This window comes from Anabrus simplex, chromosome 1 (genome assembly GCF_040414725.1).
Source record: "Anabrus simplex isolate iqAnaSimp1 chromosome 1, ASM4041472v1, whole genome shotgun sequence".
Classification (NCBI taxonomy): Eukaryota; Metazoa; Arthropoda; class Insecta; order Orthoptera; family Tettigoniidae; genus Anabrus; species Anabrus simplex.
In genome coordinates this window covers 1,745,776,525-1,745,795,924 of record NC_090265.1, presented here as the reverse complement: position 1 = coordinate 1,745,795,924, position 19,400 = coordinate 1,745,776,525, and the positions used below count along the sequence as shown (strand labels likewise).

General features: G+C 40.1%; 1 protein-coding gene across 1 annotated transcript in view; it reads right to left on the bottom strand.

Moving 5' to 3' along the window:
- GABA-B-R1 (gamma-aminobutyric acid type B receptor subunit 1) overlaps positions 1-19,400 on the bottom strand; it is a 297,561-nt gene that overhangs the window by 233,255 nt on the left and 44,906 nt on the right. Inside the window, exons 5-6 of the mRNA XM_068225678.1 lie at positions 18,627-18,797; positions 10,288-10,504 (exon numbers count right to left, since the gene is read on the bottom strand). Of these exons, the coding sequence (XP_068081779.1) occupies positions 10,288-10,504; positions 18,627-18,797 (388 nt within the window). The remainder of the gene's footprint in view (positions 1-10,287; positions 10,505-18,626; positions 18,798-19,400) is intronic.

Here is a 19,400-nt window from a genome sequence, read left to right as displayed (position 1 = left end):
TTCTTCTGATGATTCTGAGTAGATGAGGTTGGAAACAGTGACCACTATAGTGAATGTGAATAATCTGTTGAAGAAGGTGAAGAGGAAGAAAGTGCTGTTAGTTTTGGACCCTATTACACTGACCGTGACCAGACAAGCAATGGAGAATCGACACATCAATTCAGTGCAGATGCAGAGCAGACCTTCCAGGAGTGACAGGGGAGGCCAGAAGTTCAGAGATAATTACTGAAGTATGGAACCTCTTTTTTCTAGTGTCGGTTCTTGAAGAAATAACCTACCATACAAAGGTACGGATGAGAAAAATTACAGCAAAGTACAGGCTTGAATCAGACGTGCTTAATACAAATCTAGAAGAAATTCAAGTCCTTGTTGGATTGCTTTCGCTGGCTGGGGTGATAAATAAATGCCATGTGGCTTCCAGAGAGGCCTGGTGCAGGTCTTTTAATTTGACTCCCGTAGGTGACCTGCGCGTCGTGATGAGGATGAAATGATGATGAAGTCACCCAGTCCCCGTGCCAGGGGAATTAATTAATTATGGTTAAAATTCCTGACGCTGCCAAGAATCAAACCCGGGACCCTGTGACCAAAGGCCAGCACGCTAACCATTTAGCCATGGAGCCGGACAGCTGGGGTGATGACATCTTCCCACATAAGCATGTTAGATTTTTGGGCAAATTATGCAACTGCACCAGAAATATGTTGTATGGTTATGAGCTACAGACATTTTTATTTATCACTTAGAGCCCTTTGCTGTGATGATGAAACAATTGCACAAAGGAGGAAAACACTTAACCAACTGGCGCTAATAAGGAATATACCGGTATTCGATGGATTTGTACAGAGATGTCTGAAAAGCTATAGCGTGAGCAAATATGTGACACTGGACGAAATGTTAGAATATTTTCGAGGAATGCGTTCTTTCCGGCAAAACGTGCCAAACAAGCCAGCAAAGTAAGGTTTGAAGAGGTTAGCTGTAGTGTAGTGTATGGAAGTTTATAATGGAAATCAACCAAAGGGACCTTTTCATTTGGATAATACACCAAATAGTGTTGTGAAGAAGAAGACTTTACCAATTCAAGCACTTGGTCGGAACATGACAATGTACAATTGGTTATCCTCCACGCCCGTTACAAACAAGTTGGCTACTCAAAAGAATTTGACGATCATAGTGAAAAAAAAAGGGGGAGGGATTATCTTTAGATAGGTACCATCCCGGCATTTGCCTGCAGAAGAAGTGAGAAACAATGGAAAACCAAAGGTCTCCTTTCAGTAGTCTCATTTGGCGAAAACGCAATGGTAGTGTCTTATGCTCCTAAGAAATATCGAAATATCAGCCTCTTATCGATGATGCATGATTCCAATGAGTGATGAAGCTTCTAGAGACCTGAATACAACATGTTTTTGTGACTTTCTATAACCTTACCAAAAGCGAAATGGCCTCTTGGAATATTATCTTCTTGATATTGGTGGAATAAATTTTAAAAATCATTCTGAATTGCAATCCTGGAGGAAAGCTTTCAAGAAGAAAATTCCTCAAAAACCTTGGGTCTACAGTATATCTCATAAGGACACACATGAAAATAAGAGCCTCATTCAACGGTCTGAAAAAAAAAGATCTGCGACTTAAAGGAAAGACCACATCAAGAACAGCTTCATACGAGGCAGTGTTAAGGTAACCCAAGCATCACAGAAAGTTCAGGAAAGGCGGTTGCTCTGGTATGGTCACATTAAGCGCAGGGGTGAGAACTGTGTAGCAAGAAGAGTGCTCGACTTGGAGGTGAAGGGCAGGAGGGAGAGTGGTAGACCTAGAAGAAGATGGATGGACTGCATGTGGGAAGACTTCGCAGAAAAGCAGTTAACTGAAAACACGATTTGGGACCGAGGGAAATGGAAAAGACTTGTCAAAAACGTCGACCCCGCATGAGCAGGGAAAGACAAAGAAGAAGAAGAATCAGTTTACCAACCACAGTTGGTTTTCCCCTCAGACTCATGGGGAGATCCCACCTCTACCGTCCCAAGGGCAGTGTCCTGGAGCATGAGACAATTGGCCGGCGTTACAATTAGGGAAGAGGACCAGGCGGCCTCACCTTCTTTGCTGAACAGGGGCCTTGTGGGGGATGGGAAGATTGGAAGGGATAGGCAAAAAAGCAGCCGGGGTCTTAAGATAGGTAACATCCCGGCTGTATATAATCTCTGTGAAAAATTTAAAAAAATGGCGGCATGTGTGTGTAATTGTGTCTCATGTTAAGGAATCTGTAATTTAAGTGCAATAAACGTGTGCAGAATCATAGTTTAATATCAGTGCGTTCTTGTAATGTGTATTCAATTTTCCATACTGCAATAATTACTAACTCTCTTACATAATGGCGACCGTGGCAGGACGGGAAAAATTGAAGAAAGAAAGATCGCATGTGAGACGCATGTTTACGCGGGCTATCGGCCAAGTGAAACAAAATCTACAGGAAAATATCGTAGATAAAGTGGAATTGGAGTCGTCGTTCAACATATTGGAAGATAAGGCAAATCGTCTCTTCAAACTGGATGAAGAAATCCGTGAATCTTGGTTATGTGAGAACAAAGCAGAAGAGGAAGCCTACCAGAAAGACTACGATGACGCAGAAGCCTACAGAGATGAGTATATTATCATCAAAACAAGGTATGAAAATGTTATTCAAGTTCATTCTGTAGCTGCAGACCAGGTCTACGAGATAAATAGTGCCATAGTACAGTCACCTAACAGAAATTTCCGTCTGCCGAAACTGGAGCTGACGAAATTCGACGGAAATGTAAAGAACTGGCTTGGATTTTGGGGTCAGTTTAATAAAATTGATGCCGACAAATCTTTAGACGACGATGATAAATTTCAGTATCTTTTGCAATCGATGGTACCAGGTTCGAAAGCTAGGGAGCTGGTGGAAAGTTTCCCTCCATCAGGCGCCAATTATCGTCATGCTATTGAACAGTTAAAATCTCGTTTTGCAAAGGATGAACTCCTTATTGAAATTTATGTACGTGAGCTTTTGTCCCTTGTTTTAAATCAAGCTACTAGGGGGGAAAGTATGTCACTGAGCACTTTACATGATAAACTGGAAACTCAGCTGCGAGCTTTGGAAACCTTAGGAGTTACCCGGGAGAAATATGCTGCCATGTTATACCCTTTAGTGGAATCTTCGTTGCCAGAAGATGTAATGTTAGCCTGGGAAAGAGCACGAAACAACAGGAGTGAAGCAGATGATCAGGATATTCTAGCTAACCTACTGGCATTTTTGAGGTTAGAAGTTGAAAGTGAAGAACGCTTTGCGCTCGCTAGATCTGGTTTCAGCTTAAGTTTTGATGCTAAGAGTTCTGCGTCAAAGATAGATAAAGTACCCGCTGCTGCATGTATTTTAGCGAGTGATAGTAAGTGTTCTACTAAGGATGCATGTCTATGGTGTGATAAATCATCTCATACTTCTGTAGAGTGTTTTAGTGCCAAGAAATTAACGTTAGAGGCCAGGAAGAATTTGCTAAAGCAAAAGGCAATATGTTACTTGTGTCTTAGAGCAGGGCACAATGCTAAGAAATGTAAATGTTTTGTGAAATGTTTGATCTGTGATAAGTGCCATGTTACAATAATGTGTCCACAGTTATGTACGGAAGTAAGACAAGTGTCCAACAATACACCCAGGGATTCACAAACCAACGGAACAGACAGTTTGCTATCTCAGCAGGGAGGACAGACATTGCTAAAGACACTTATCGTAACTATAGTCACTGGTAGGACGACACGCTTGGCAAGGGTTCTTCTAGATTCCGGCTCACAGAGATCATACATTGTGGATCACATACCCAGAGAACTCAATCTGAAATGTTTAGGGGAAGAGACATTAAGTCATAACCTTTTTGGTGGAGGTGAATTAAGGGAGCGGGAACATAAGGTCTACGATATCAAATTACGAAGTTTAGACCAGAAATTTGAGTGTTCAGTGACGGTATTAGATCAAAGTAAAATATGTAATTTTGTTCCACGACTGAAAAATCAGAAAATATTTCCACAGTTGAAAGAGGCAAACATCACACTCACAGATCAAGGTCACAATGCACCCGACGTTGAAATCCTATTAGGAGCAGATGTCCTCGGTAAACTTTGGACTGGCAATACCATGAAAATTGATGATGATATTATGGCAATTGAGACACGGTTAGGATGGACCATCATGGGATGCAGGAAGAATATAAAAGGTGGACAAGTGGTTGGGCTCACCAATGTGAATTTCAGTTTGCGGGATCTGTGGGAACTAGATGTCATAGGAATTCAAGACCAGGCAGAGCTGAAATCTAAGATGCGAAAAGAAGAAGAGATTTCAGAATTGTTGCAGCTATCTACAGCTGAAGACAACAGATATGAAGTCTGCTTGCCATGGAAGAAAGGACATCCTGAGTTAACAGATAATCGGACCACAGCTGAGAAAAGACTACTGTCGGTGACAAGACATCTTTCCAGAATTGATAAGCTTAATGAATATCATGAAGTTTTTGAAAATTGGTTGAAGGATGGCATCATTGAGATAGTTCCAGACGCAGAAGACAGCAGGTCAGGATACTTTCTCCCACATCATGCAGTGATCAAGGAATCTAGTGAGACAACAAAGATACGCCCAGTATTTGATGCCTCTTCTCGAGATACTCGAGGCAACTCGCTGAATTCGTGCTTGGAAACAGGACCAAATTTAATAGAATTGATTCCGAGTCTACTACTTCAGTTTAGAAAGAATGCAATTGGAGTTACTGCAGACATAGCCAAAGCATTTCTACAGATCAGCGTGGCACGTGAGGATCGACAGTTTTTCAAATTTCTCTGGTGGAAAAGCTGTGACTCGCGGGAAGTGATAACATTAAGACATTGTAGGGTGGTATTCGGAGTTGCGCCAAGTCCTTTCTTGCTAAGTGCTACTCTGCGCCATCACTTGGAACAGGCACAAGAGGAAGTGAAGGAAACAGCTGAAAAACTGAAGAAATCGTTCTACGTTGATAATTGCGTTACAAGTGTTGATTCTGAGCAGGAGTTGAGAAAATTCATCAAAGAAGCAAAGGAACTGATGTCCACTGCCAAATTTGAGCTCCGAGGATGGACTAGCACACAACTTCATAAGGATGCGGAAAAGACTGGAAGCAGTACAGTATCATTGCTGGGACTACTATGGGAAACTAATGCGGATGAGATCTTCTTGTGATGTCGATACTATAGGGCTCACCAGTAACCGAATTACAAAACGTATGCTGCTGTCCATCGCTCAGAAAGTCTTTGATCCTCTCGGTTTTGCTAGTCCAACGATGTTAGTGCCACTTGGGATGAAGAATTGCCGACAGAGATATTGGGCAAATTTCTGGCATGGCTGAGAAATATGCATTGGCTTGGGAAATGTCGGGTAAAACGAAGATTAGCAGAGGACACGATCAAGCCAGAAACAGTTAGCCTACATGTTTTCAGTGATGCCAGTAAGAAAGCATACGCTGCTTGTGCTTTCTTGCGTACAGAGCATGATGGGAAGGCAACTGTGCGTCTCGCACAGGCCAAAGCAAGAGTGGCACCTTTAAAGGACTGGTCTATCCCTCGACTTGAACTGATAGCAGCCCTTATTGCGTCGAGGTTGTGCCGTGAAGTGAAGAAGAGCTTAGGAATAGAAGGATGCAAGACATATTGCTGGAGTGATTCATCGGTCGTTCTTGCATGGATAAGGAGAGAAGATGATTGGAATGTCTTTGTCAGTAATAGATGCAGAGAGATCAGACAAAACACTTCTCCAGATGAATGGTATTACATTCCTGGTGCTCTCAACCCGGCCGACTTGCCTTCCAGGGGGTGCGATGCAAAGGTTTTGTTCCTCAACCGATGGTGGGAAGGTCCTGCATGGCTTCAGGAAGAGAAAGGACAGTGGCCACAATTAGAGATACTTGCTCCAGAACAAGATGTGAATAAAGAAAGAAAGAAGACGACTTTGTGCACTGTTTCCAGCGGCAACTCAAGATTCAGTGATGATCTCCATTATTTTTCCAGTTATGTGAAGATTCTAAGAATGATTGCTTGGATACTGAGATTTCGACATAATTGTGCCAGTTCGAGCAAGAGGACAGGAGAACTTCACTATGAAGAAGTAGAGAAAGCTGAAATAACGTTGTTACAATGCATCCAGTTAGAGCACTTCAGAGATGATGAATCCAAAATCCCGAAGGCACTCCAGACATTCAAAGACCAACATGGGCTGATTAGAGTCAGAACAAGATTATTGCTTAGCGATGAACCAGACGAATTCAAGCACCCAATACTCCTACCACAGGAAGACATCATAATCCATCGAATGGTATTTGAGAAACACTGTCAAGTGCAGCATGCTGGATGCCAGATAATGATCGCCAACATCAGGGAAAGGTTCTGGATTATTGGCATCAAGAGATTAGTACGGAACATAGTGAGGAAATGTGTAATTTGTAGACGATATCAAAGCAAACCAGTGGAACCCCCTTCTGCACCATTACCGAAAGACCGCGTTAAATGTGCAGCGGCATTTGAAGTGACTGGCATTGATATGGCAGGTCCCTTATACCTGAGTTCGGGAGATAAGGTATGGATTGTACTATTCACGTGCGCTGTCTACCGAGCAGTGCACCTTGAGCTTGCCAGGTCCCTATCCACAGAATGCTTCATGATGGCCTTGAGAAGATTTATTGCCAGATGAGGAAGAGTACAGGTCATATACACTGACAACGGCACCAACTTTGTAGGTGCGAGCAGCAGGCTGAAACAACTGAATTGGCAGGAAATAATTGCTATGTCCTGCATACAGAAAATCAAGTGGATCTTCAACCTTCCGGCCGCACCATGGTGGGGGGGATGGTGGGAGAGATTAATCCGCATGGTAAAAGAACTCCTGCGAAGAATCCTAGGCAGAAAGGTTGTAAGTTTTGAAGAGTTGGAAACCATACTGTGTGACTGTGAAGCCACATTAAACTCTAGACCATTGACCTTCATAGAAGACATGGCAGAGACACTGAACCCATTGACTCCAGCTATGTTTGTGCAAGGTCTACCAAGAAATGATGTCGTAGACTTGGATGAAATGGATGCCCGCAGCCTGAACAGAAGGCTGAGATATCTTCAGAAGCTCCGAGATGACTTCCGTCAGCGTTTCCGCAATGAATATTTGGCCATGCTGGTCCATCAGAGGGTGCAGAAGCCGGGAACTCTACAGGTGGGAGAGATTGTGCTGATCGAGTCAGATGGGGTGAAGAAATTCAACTGGCCCCTCGGTCTGGTGTTAGAAACCTACCCAGGAGCAGATGGCAATGTAAGAGTGGCAAGAGTAAGGACTGCTCATGGTGAAAGGATTAGGCCACTTCAGCGGCTTTATCCTCTGGAGGTGTGTGCAACAATGAAGCCACTGCTTGTGGAACCTGATTCTTCATTGAACGTCCAGCCAAAAGATTCCGAGGTGTCTGAGGTTGGAGGGAAGATATGTACGACTACAAGATCGGGGCGTTGTGTGAAAATACCTGACAGACTGAACTTGTGAGGAAACTGGAAAAGGTTGCAATTTTGTGTTACTTTTAAAATTGCAAGGTGGGAGGATGTATATAATCTCTGTGAAAAATAAAAAAAAATGGCGGCATGTGTGTGTAATTGTGTCTCATGTTAAGGAATCTGTAATTTAAGTGCAATAAACGTGTGCAGAATCATAGTTTAATATCAGTGCGTTCTTGTAATGTGTATTCAATTTTCCATACTGCAATAATTACTAACTCTCTTACACCGGCATTTGCCTGCAGAAGTAGTGGGAAATAATGGAAAACCACTTCGAGGACAGCTGAGGTGGGAATCGAATCCCCTCTACTCAGCTGACCTCCCAAGGCTGAGTGGACCCTATACCACTTTTTGAATTTTGTGGCAGAGTCTGAAATCAAACCCAGGCCTCTGGGGGTGGCAGCTTATCACACTAACAACTACACCACAGAGGTGCACACCCAAAAAATAAATAGCAAAGTAAAATTAGTCTACAGAAGTTAAGAAAACCTCACCAAGTACAAAAGGTGAGCGCTGTGCTCACCCTCAACCATTCGCGTTCATCCGGGTGATTCAACCAACGGCAGGTTAATGTATCCTGGAATTTCCTTCTTGGCACCTATTTCTGCCTTAAGGTATCTATTTATAATCTTCCATTTTTCACTAAAATTTGTATGGCTGCCGATTATACTTGCCATCATTTTATCCTTATATGACTTCTTCACTAGATTCAATTTCCTAGTAAGTTCCTTCAGTTTCTCCTTACTTCCTCAATCATTTCGAACTTTATTTCTTTCCAACCTGCACCTCCTTCTTAGTCTCTTTTCTTCTGTTATAATACAGCAGGCCTTTACCATGCCTTACCACGTTTAAATGCACATACCTGTTTTCACAGTCCTCAACAACTGCTTTAAACCCACCCCACAGTCTGTTTACATTTTTATTTCCCGTTTTCCACTGATCATAATTACTTTTTAAAAACTCCCCCATGCCTGTTTTATCAGCCATATGGTACTGGTTAATAGTCCTACTTTTATGACCTTCCTTTCCATCACATTTATTTTTAAATATGACATAAACAGCTTCATGATTGCTAATACCATCTATTATTTCAGCTTTTCTATAGAGCTCATCTGGTTTTACCAGCACCACGTTCAGAATATTCTTCTCTCGAGTTGGTTCCATCACTTTCTGACTCAGCTGTCCTTCCCATATTAACTTATTTGCCATTTGTTGGTCATGCTTCCTGTCGTTCGCATGGCCTTCCCTATTGACGTTTGGTAAATTTATTATCTTTAGAGATGAGCCTTACACTTAGAATTTCATGTTTGTCATCTTTAACTTTTTCATAGCTTACAAATTCTTCTTTCACCAAAATGAATACTCCCCCCTCCTACCATTCCTATTCTATCTCTTACAATAAACCTTCCATTCTAATCCTTTCTCCACAATATTTCTACAGTTCAACACTAACATTTTCATGTCATCCCTACTTGATTTGCAGTTCCCTGTTCCCTTAACACCGCTCCCTAGCGCACACTTTTTCCCTGAATGTACCTCCCTATAACCCTTCTAAACAAATTTCCTAACTTATATGTACCACTGCGGTTTAAGTGAAGGCCATCTGAGCGCAGATCCCTATCTCCTACCCACCCATTAGGGTCTAGAAATCTCACTCCCAGCTTAACACATACCCACTCCATAGTCTCATTTAATTCCCCAATAAATAACCTTCCAGCCTGTATCCCTCCTACACAGTATTCCATTGATAACAATCTCTGCTTCTTTGAACTTCACCCACGCTGCATTTACTATCCCAGACATCCTCAATTTTGTTGGTACTTATACCTGCTTGCCTTACATCGTTGGTACCAACATGAAAAACTACCACCTTCTCCTTTTCCTCCTGCTCTTCTACTTTCCTCAACATCTGACTTAATCTAATTCCTGAATAACACTCTACCCTGGTTCCTTTTCCTCCACACACTTTCCCCACCTGTCTAACAATGGAATCCCCCATGGCCAGAGCCTCAACCCTACCTACCTCATTTAATTCCCTCCCCTCCTGGTCTCCCCTATCTTTCCTGATGGCAACTTACTTTTCCTATCATCTATTCTACATTTTCCTTTCCTACCGTTTCCTTTCTTCCTACTTCCACACTCCTCAGCAACAGTTCCTTGTTTCTCATCTGCCCTTTGTTGTTCTACTTAAATTGACCCATACTGATTTCTCACCAATACCTGTCTTGAATTCTGTTCCTGAATAGAGCCCTTAGCCTGGTCTTTCGTTTATCTTAAAACATTAGACCACCTGTCTTCTTCAACTCCCCACTTTTGTTTAGGATAACACCACAGTGCAACAACACTCAAGAGGCAGACAAAACTAAGAAAATCAAATAATCAGATGAAGGTAGTTACAAAGTTAATGGATCTGGGCTGCACAGAGAATGTGCATGATAAAGGAAATTAAAAAAACAGAATGAAATATTAATGAGTAACAGTAATAATGCAGCAATAAACAATAATAAACCATAAAACATGAACAGTACAAATTTTCAGACAAGTGAAGATAATTTTAACATACATTATTTTTAAATAATGCTTCTCTTTTTGTAAGTTATGGCTTTTAATAAACATTACTTCAGCATAATTTTCTTGATATGGAAATTGAAAATATTGTAAACCATGTATAAAACATAAAAGACTTAATAAATATATCCTGTTACCATATTTGTCAAAAGGTCACTTACCTATGAAGAACCACACATATGATTTCCCATAGATGTGCTGCTTGTACATCTCACACAGAACTCTGCGAGCAGCCACAACATAAAAAAGACCAACAATGATCCTAGCATCCTGGCGACGAAGATTTCGTACAGCATCAGCAGGATCACTCAAGAAACTCTGCCTTGTTACAATCTCTATACCAGATTCTTTGCAACGAGCCTCCAAGTCTTCCACAGTCTGTATTTGTAAGAAATATGTTAGAAAAGCTTTCATAATAATGCACATCTAAATTTCTATGGGCTTCACTGTCCTTTACAATATGACACATAAAAGAAGATAGGGAATGCTTTCAAGTTATGATATATAAAATTATAGGTACCTAAACAAATAATTTGTATACACAAAAGTATTTTGCTCTATCACACAATATGGATTATCAAGTTTAGATTGAATATAAAATAGAGGATTTTTTAAATTATTTTTTTAACTATTTATGGTCAGATATTCCTTGGCTGATGTATTCAAAAGACAGGAGACTCAAAATTATGTGAGAGCTGATTGACCCATCTCTTTTCCTAAATTTGATCTAATAAATTATGAAAAAGATATATACACAGGTTTCTCATTCAATTTTTTTTACACATGGGAATACTTCACTATGCCATTAAAAGCAATCTTCCCAATGTGGTACGAAGTCCTTATCGCATACTCTGTATGGTCTTTCCATCAAAATTAGAACAGGTTTTACTTATGGCATGAATCTGCTCGACCAAGCTCCAAATAAATGAGTCACGCAGTGCGTGAGAGCACAAGTGCACACTCAGTTTCTATTATGGTTTCAACATATCAGACTGAATGACTTGAGCTTCGACATTCTTGGTTTAGGATGTAATGTGGGAACATTTCCGGGGGAGGGGCAGAGAAAAGCTTGCCACATTATTCAGTCTACAGCAGACTTTAACAACGCTAACATAATTTACAAGCAGTATGCTCATAATGACCTATGATGGTCAGTAGCCAAGAATTGGTAATAGTGCTTCACGCTGCTTCAATTTTGTTTGTCACTTGTTCTTTTTCTCTTCGGCAAGGGTGCCAATATATGTCCAGCCCTCGAGCAAGCAAAACCTCATCCATTTATTCAAGGACATGTTGACAGTGCGCCTGCCAGCATGAGAATGAAATATTGCAACTAAGACTTTCTTAACTGGGAAGGTTAGTAAAATTTTCCTGTTGGTGGGAAAGTACAATCTTTGGTTTCTGTGGCCAGCACAGTGTTATTTGTATTAAGTTCTAAGAGTCAACCTCAGCTAGCCACAGCTTGCCCATATTGTGATCATAGAGCCACATCAAGCATTATGTATGAAATGAGACATTCAGAACTAAATATACTAACACGGCGACAAACTGCCACAACCTGAAAATATTACCATATTGCACATTTATGTCCTGTCCGTCTGGCAAGACCTGTTCTGCCTTCACAACTGATCAGAATTCAATAGTAAATAGATCCCTCATCATGCATTTTGCAGTTGAGATAGGTAACCCCCCCAAATCTTTCAACTTGACACAAATAATGTCATCGCCATGTAACTATAGCAGCCTTCTCCACCAACAGAACTTACAACTCCACGATGTATAAAATTATATCAAAATCCTGTACAAAGTTGCTTGTGAAAATGTGGGCAAGGCATCATCTCTCCTCCTGGGGGTGAAGGAAACAGAATACATCCACAGTATCCTCTGCCCACAGTAAGAGGCAACTAAAGGGGGAACCCCAGAAGCTTTCAAAAAAGAAGTCTGAGTTAGTGGCCACAGGGCCCTTAGCTGAGTCCTGGCATTACTTCAACTTACTTGTGCCAGGTTCCTCCTTTTCATCAATCCTATCCGACATCCTTTGGTCAACTCCTGTTCTTTTACAACCCCACTGTATTAAGTTTGCAAGGCTTAGGTTGGCTTCCATTTTCACGCCCTTCGTGGCTCTTCCCTTTCTTCTACTTCACCCTTCAAAGAATTAGACCTCTTTCTTTTTTCTTTTCTTTTTTTCCCTTCTGATTAGTGTTAAGAAAGAATAGTTGCCCAGTTGTACTTTCTCTTATAACAACAATTATCATCACTACCAGACATCATCTATGTTAATAGGCACCAGTACTTTATCTGCAGTAAGAGGGAACCCCCACGGGCTTTCAACTAAACATGTTCTCCTATATAGGCCTACAGTAGATAAATGAATTATGGATTTTTCACACTTCTTGTATTTTATTACTTTTATTTCAGTTTGTACATCGTTTTTACAATATTTTAAACCAAATTTTGAGTGTTAGAACAAGTACATTTATTTCTGTATAACATATAATAATACTTTGTAGTATCACATCTTGCTTTGATGACAGCTTAAATGTGTTTTGGCACTGTACTTCCATACCACAACTGCTGCAATAGCACCATCGTGTTGCTTTACCTGCCGAAGATGTTCTTTTATTTGGCAAATATTAGTGCAAATAGGATTGCTCACCTTGTTTTCAGGTACAATTCAAACTCCTTCTATTGGAACATAATCTTACATTGTTAGTACTTAATGCAATGTGCAAGAAAAATTTTGAATCTTGGAAGATCTCTAGTGGTGGGCAACTGAACTAGCATAATACCAAGGATGAAAATACATGCTTTATTTTCACCTATTAAACAATACAGTAGAACCTCGTCAATTCAAAGTTGTTGGGACGCAAAAATCAGACTTCAAATTATGTGATTTTGAATTAACCGCCAACACGTACTTTGGAAATGCCAACCCTTGCGGCATCACAATATATTCTAAGGCCCGTTACTGCATGCAATTAACCTTGATTCACAGTTTAAAGCTCTCAATTGCCATGGAAAAATCTATTTCCAAAATGTATCCAACAAGGTGCACTTACAGTTTTCAAATAATGCACTTGGATAACTCACTGGCAAACATAACCTCATGCAATGAAATCAAAAGAAAGAAAACATGATTCAAAGACGAGGAGAAATCTATACTGGCTCCCCTGTGCAAGTGCTTTATTCATTGGATTATTGTACTGTGTGCAATTTAGATGCCTTGTGCTTGCACGGAAAGTACCCGATGCCCTTAAAACATCGCGACTTATCGAACTTTCCTATGGCGAGGGGAGAAAGTCTCTCACTTCTGTCCACATTACAACAGTACAGTGACTATACTTGTACGATTTCTCGCCATGACACTTCTAAGACCCATTAATGCATGCAATCACCTTGATTTTCAGTTTAAACTTTTCAAATGCCATGGAAAACACCATTTCAGAAATGTATCCAACAAGGTGCATTTACATTATTCAAATAATGCACTTGGATAAAACAATGGCAAACATAACCTCACACTCTCAAGGGTTATGAATTTCATGTTGTTGGCCCGTACTGAACTGAGAATAACAAATGAATAGTAACACAGTAAAGGTTTCCACCTATTCAATACTAATATGTATTTACAATATTATAAATTACATGGAACTAGTTTCGACCCACCTAGGGGTCATCATCAGCCATATTAAAGCATACATAAGTTTTTTGTCGAATCCTAAAACATGTTATTTTTAACTGTAATAATTTATAAAGTGAAGTGTGGTAATGAGATGAGAAATGTTAGTATGGTACAGGTGAGTAGTGATTAATAATAATACGAGAAATATATATACAAAGAAGTTTGGAACAAAGTACAAGTGGTGTAAAAATATAAACACATGGATATCAGTAGCCCTCGTACTAAAGAACACAATGTAAAGTAACACATATAAACATATATACAAGTATGTACAAAGTCTGGAGAGTAAAAAGTGATACTCTTTTAATGCCGAGTCGGCTTGACACTGATCAGCTTAAGCGTAGAATTAGGCATTTGGTGTATTAAAGCTGTGATGACCGGCTGCGTTGTTGATTGTTGGACGTGAAGTTATTTTTAAATTTCTGGTTAAGAAGAAGGTGGATACTGCGTGTGGATGTATTAATTCTCAGTTCTTAGTGGAAACCAAATTGGACCTGTTAAAATGGAGAAAGCTGTAACCGTACGTATGTACGATCCCCGAGTTTTTTAGGTTAGGAAATTTTCGTATATAGTTTGTAAGGTTAAAATCATGTAATTTTGTTTATTTATAATGTATAAACGTAATATTATAAGAAGAATGTATAGTTAGGGAATATTGCATATGTTCATCATTATATTTTGTATAAATTTCCGTTTGGGTAAGAGTCTGTAAATATGGCCTAGCCGTAAGGATTGTGCAACCGGGAAACTGTGACTATATCGGGAAGGACGGTTGAAGTCAGTTGGATGTGTTGCAACAAGTGGCTTGAAAACACGGGGTACGGCAGGTTGTATCGGTTGAAGAATTGGAGTGAATCAATGTGGACATACATGAGTGGACGGTCTATGTCACATCATATACTCGATAGCCAATGCGAGGGCTTTGTTTTGAGCGAGGTTTGTGTTGACAGAGTGACGCGGGAAGAAGTGCCGGTGTGAGCGTTGCTACCACTAAACTTTTCAGGACGCGATTACCACGTGTAGCAAGCACATATAAGTGGGTACGCGTGTGCGGCGAGTCATTCTGATTCTGATTCTCATTCTCATTCTGATTCTGATTCTGATTCTCATTGTGTTTCTGACTCTGATGCTGATACTGTGTGTTTCTCATTTGTACTGGTCTGCGGGAGCGACGTATTTGCGCAGTTTGCTATACGATCTGCTATTGTTGGGAGTATCTGTTACGGAGTGAACATGGTATAATCTCAACGACTTACCGGCTTTGCAGTGGACTTTCTGTAAAAGAAAGTGTTTGTTTGGAACTTGTCACCCGAGTATGCAGCATCAGTTGATGGAGAATTTTGCTGTTTGCTTGCCTCCGGACATGTAACGCTTTCTGTCCAGCCAGCAATTGTAAAGAATTCAAGACGACGAAGAAGTGTAAATAAGGTTAGGGATGCTGTTAGTAAAGAAGGTTGCATCCATGTGTAGAGAAATAGTCATCGTACTTTTCTCTACCAGATTAGGATTCACGGTAACAGTGGAGTGCAGTGGGGCTCTTACCTGGAGGTATATTAGTTCTTATTCGATGTTCGATTTTTATTGGTGAGTTTAATGATGTGTAATTTGCCTTTGTAGACGGCAAACGAGTAAATCTCGTGAAGAGATGATTTTGTTGGGTAGTATTGTGTATATTAGCTCTATGTAAACAGCAAGCACTAAGTGGGTTGCATAAGTGTTTATTTTTGTTGGTGTTTGTCACATATTAGTTCTTATTCGATGTTCGATTTTTATTGGTGAGTTCAATGATGTGTAATTTGCCTTTGTAGACGGCAAACGAATAAATCTCGTGAAGAGATGATTTTGTTGGGTAGTATTGTGTATATTAGCTCTATGTAAACAGCAAGCACTAAGTGGGTTGCATAAGTGTTTATTTTGTTGGTGTTTGTCACGTATTAGTTCTTATTCTGGGAGTAAAGTCATAGAATCAAACTTTAAGTGAGTCTTTTGTCAGTGGAGTGAGGCTGAACCTGGCATGTTACCCAAATTTAATTTCAGGGGTTATATAGCAACAGGTAAGGTTACAAAGCAAGTCTGGAGCCTCGTCAGCCTGATGACCGTCGCCTTGAGAGAGAGAGTGGCTCGTTGCTCTACACAATTAAATATTCCTGCAATTGTTTTGCAGGTGGCGCCCATTATCCTTGTTATTTTCACTTAGTTGAGTCAACGTTTATCTGTTCAGTATCTCAGTAGTTTGAAGAAGTTACAAAGCCGGTAAAAACAAAAAACGGAGATAGGAAAAGGTTAACATAAAGTGAAAGGACGCTTACCTCGCGCTGCGGTGTTTGTAGTATAGGTGATGGTGTGCGAATGGTGGCGGGAAGTGAGATGTGGGTAGAGAGGAGGACAGGCGCATGCGGGTTAGGAGGGGGTTAGGAAGAGTGGGGGTGGCTTGGGGCGGGGTTGGGGTGGGAGCCTTAAGGCGGGGCTGAAGGGTGCGGGAGAAAGGGTAATTGTCTCGGAAAAGTACCTTTGATTAGTCTTAGGATTGAGTTTTGGTTGGCTGCATTATTGTTTCTGAGGAAAGAGATGAATAGATCGAAGAGTATGTTGGGTTTCTCTGAGATTTCATTGAGATTGTGACTGGCGTTGAAATATTGGTCTAGGTGTATGTAGTAATTTTCCATTATGTTGAGTAAAGGGCCCTTGTTTGCTAATTCGAGGATGGCCAATGGCCGATGGCCAACACATGCATGATTATAACCATAATTTCACCAGTATCGAACAGGACATGGACATCCTCGAATTAGCAAACAAGGGCCCTTTACTCAACATAATGGAAAATTACTACATACACCTAGACCAATATTTCAACGCCAGTCACAATCTCAATGAAATCTCAGAGAAACCCAACATACTCTTCGATCTATTCATCTCTTTCCTCAGAAACAATAATGCAGCCAACAAAAACTCAATCCTAAGTCTAATCAAAGGTACTTTTCCGAGACAGTTACCCTTTCTCCCGCACCCTTCAGCCCCGCCTTAAGGCTCCCACCCCCACCCCGCCCCAAGCCACCCCCACTCTTCCTAACCCCCTCCTAACCCGCACGCGCCTACCCTCCTCTCTACCCACATCTCACTTCCCGCCATCAGTCGCACACCATCAGCTATACTACACACACCGCAGCGCGAGGTAAGCGTCCTTTCACTTTATGTTAACCTTTTCCTATCTCCGTTTTTTGTTTTTACCGGCTTTCTCCATTTTAACAGGTCCAATTTGGTTTCAGCTAAGAACTGAGAATTAATACATCCACGCGCAGTACCCACCTTCTTCTTAACCAGAAATTCAAAAATAACTTCACGTCCAACAATCAACAACGCAGCCGGTCATCACAGCTTTAATACACCAAATGCCTAATTCTACGCTTAAGCTGATCAGTGTCAAGCCGACTCGGCATTAAAAGAGTATCACTTTTTACTCTCCAGACTTTGTACATACTTGTATATATGTTTATATGTGTTATTTTACATTGTATTCTTTAGTACGAGGACTACTGATATCCATGTGTTTATATTTTTACACCACTTGTACTTTGTTCCAAACTTCTTTGTATATATATTTCTCGTATTATTATTAATCACTACTCACCTGTACCATACTAACATTTCTCATCTCATTACCACACTTCACTTTATAAATTATTACAATTAAAAATAACATGTTTTAGGATTCGACAAAAAACTTATGTATGCTTTAATATGGCTGATGATGACCCCTAGGTGGGTCGAAACTAGTTCCATGTAATTTATAATATTGTAAATACATATTAGTATTGAATAGGTGGAAACCTTTACTGTGTTACTATTCATATGTTATAACCTCACGCAACGAAAGGACGAAAAACACGATTTAAAGACGAGAAAAAATTATGCTGGCTCCCCTGTGCAAATGCTTTATCTTTTAGATTACTGTACTGTTTGCATTTTTAGATGCCTTGTAGGCCTACTTGTATTGGAAAGTGCCCGACACCCTTAAAACTTCGTGGCTTTTCAAACTTTCCTATGATAGGGGAAGGAAGTGTCTCACTTCAGTGTGCACTGCATAGCAACACAGTACATTTCCCAGCTGGCAATTCTCTGCTTTAAAACCATAAGTCTGTTTGGCCTCAGCATTTCAAAAAATTAAAACAAACAAAAAATGCAGTTTCATCGGCATTGACAATATTGTTTGGTGCATACGAATTGATTATAGGCTATAAGCCACACTTTTTCGCCAACTGTCGGCATCACCAGTGTTTGCAGATTCTACCTCACCGCACACTGCCTGCAACGTGATATTGTGGCATTCCTTACAACGCCGAATACAAAATGATTACGATTCAGCTCAAACATAGCAGATAGGAAGCACACTGACGACACGCCGAAGTAGGTGAAAGTGCGCAAAGTTACCCCTTCACGTTCCAGAAGACGCGTTCTTTCATGACTCTGAGAAATTTTGAATTTAAATTACTCTGTAAAATACTTTTTTTTTTTTTCAAAATGTAAAGGCAGTTTTGAATTAAAAGTCTGAATTTCGGTAACAAGAATAAAAAATTCCTACTTTGTAGTCTACCCACTATAGCTAGTGTCATAGTAAAATTTATATATTAAATCTGTTATTAAATACAGTCTGATCTGTCAACAATTAGAGCACTCAGTGAAGATAAAAATCATTGATGATATGCTGAAAGTTGTAGTTACTTGAAATGCATGATGAAGTGGGGGTCTGTTTGAAAAGTATCTCCAACAATGCCAATTTTGTTAAGGAAGTATATATTTCTTTAAAATAATAACAGTACTCACTGATATGAAGACTTCTTCAGCTTGCTGTAAGATTGCAACACGAGACCATCCGAACTTCTCCATGAGCTTAATGCGTGTAGGATTATGTACAGTTGCAGATGGATGAGTTCGGAACAATGTAGGAAATCTATTACGATCAGAAAGTGCGGGAGAACTTGCACCATAACATAACTAAAAGGAAGAAGAGGCACTAGTCAATATCATTTGGACCGTTTCTCTTACATAATGAATTTTCAATTATTAAAATATTTTATGACAGTTATCTTAAGTATTACATTTATTGCAAATTAAAAAATGTACACTGCTTACAAAATAAGTTATTATTTATTTATTATTTATTTATTATTTAATACATATTTTAAGAAAAACATGAGATTATTTCTTCCCATCTCCATCAGTCTGTCCGTCCACAAGTCATGTCCAAACAACTGAATTACTTCATACATTAATTAATTTATTTATTAAACACAATGTGTACAATCAAGTTTTTCACCACTCTGTCATTTCTGTGATTAGAGATTGAGGTCTGTTTACACATTCCACTAAATGGTATTTAGAGCATGGATTATTGAATTTCTTGCAGACGCAATCCTCCTTGGGTTCATGGAATGCCTCATTCTGGCAGATCTTTCCATGAAACCCGTAGACAGAATCTCGTGTATATAGATGTCGAAGCTTGAAATTCGGTCCCTTCCAAATTTCTGACTTCATTGCATCGGTCTCCATTATTTCTTGGGGTATCTTGTCGGCTTTTTTCCATCTCTCCTCGATGAT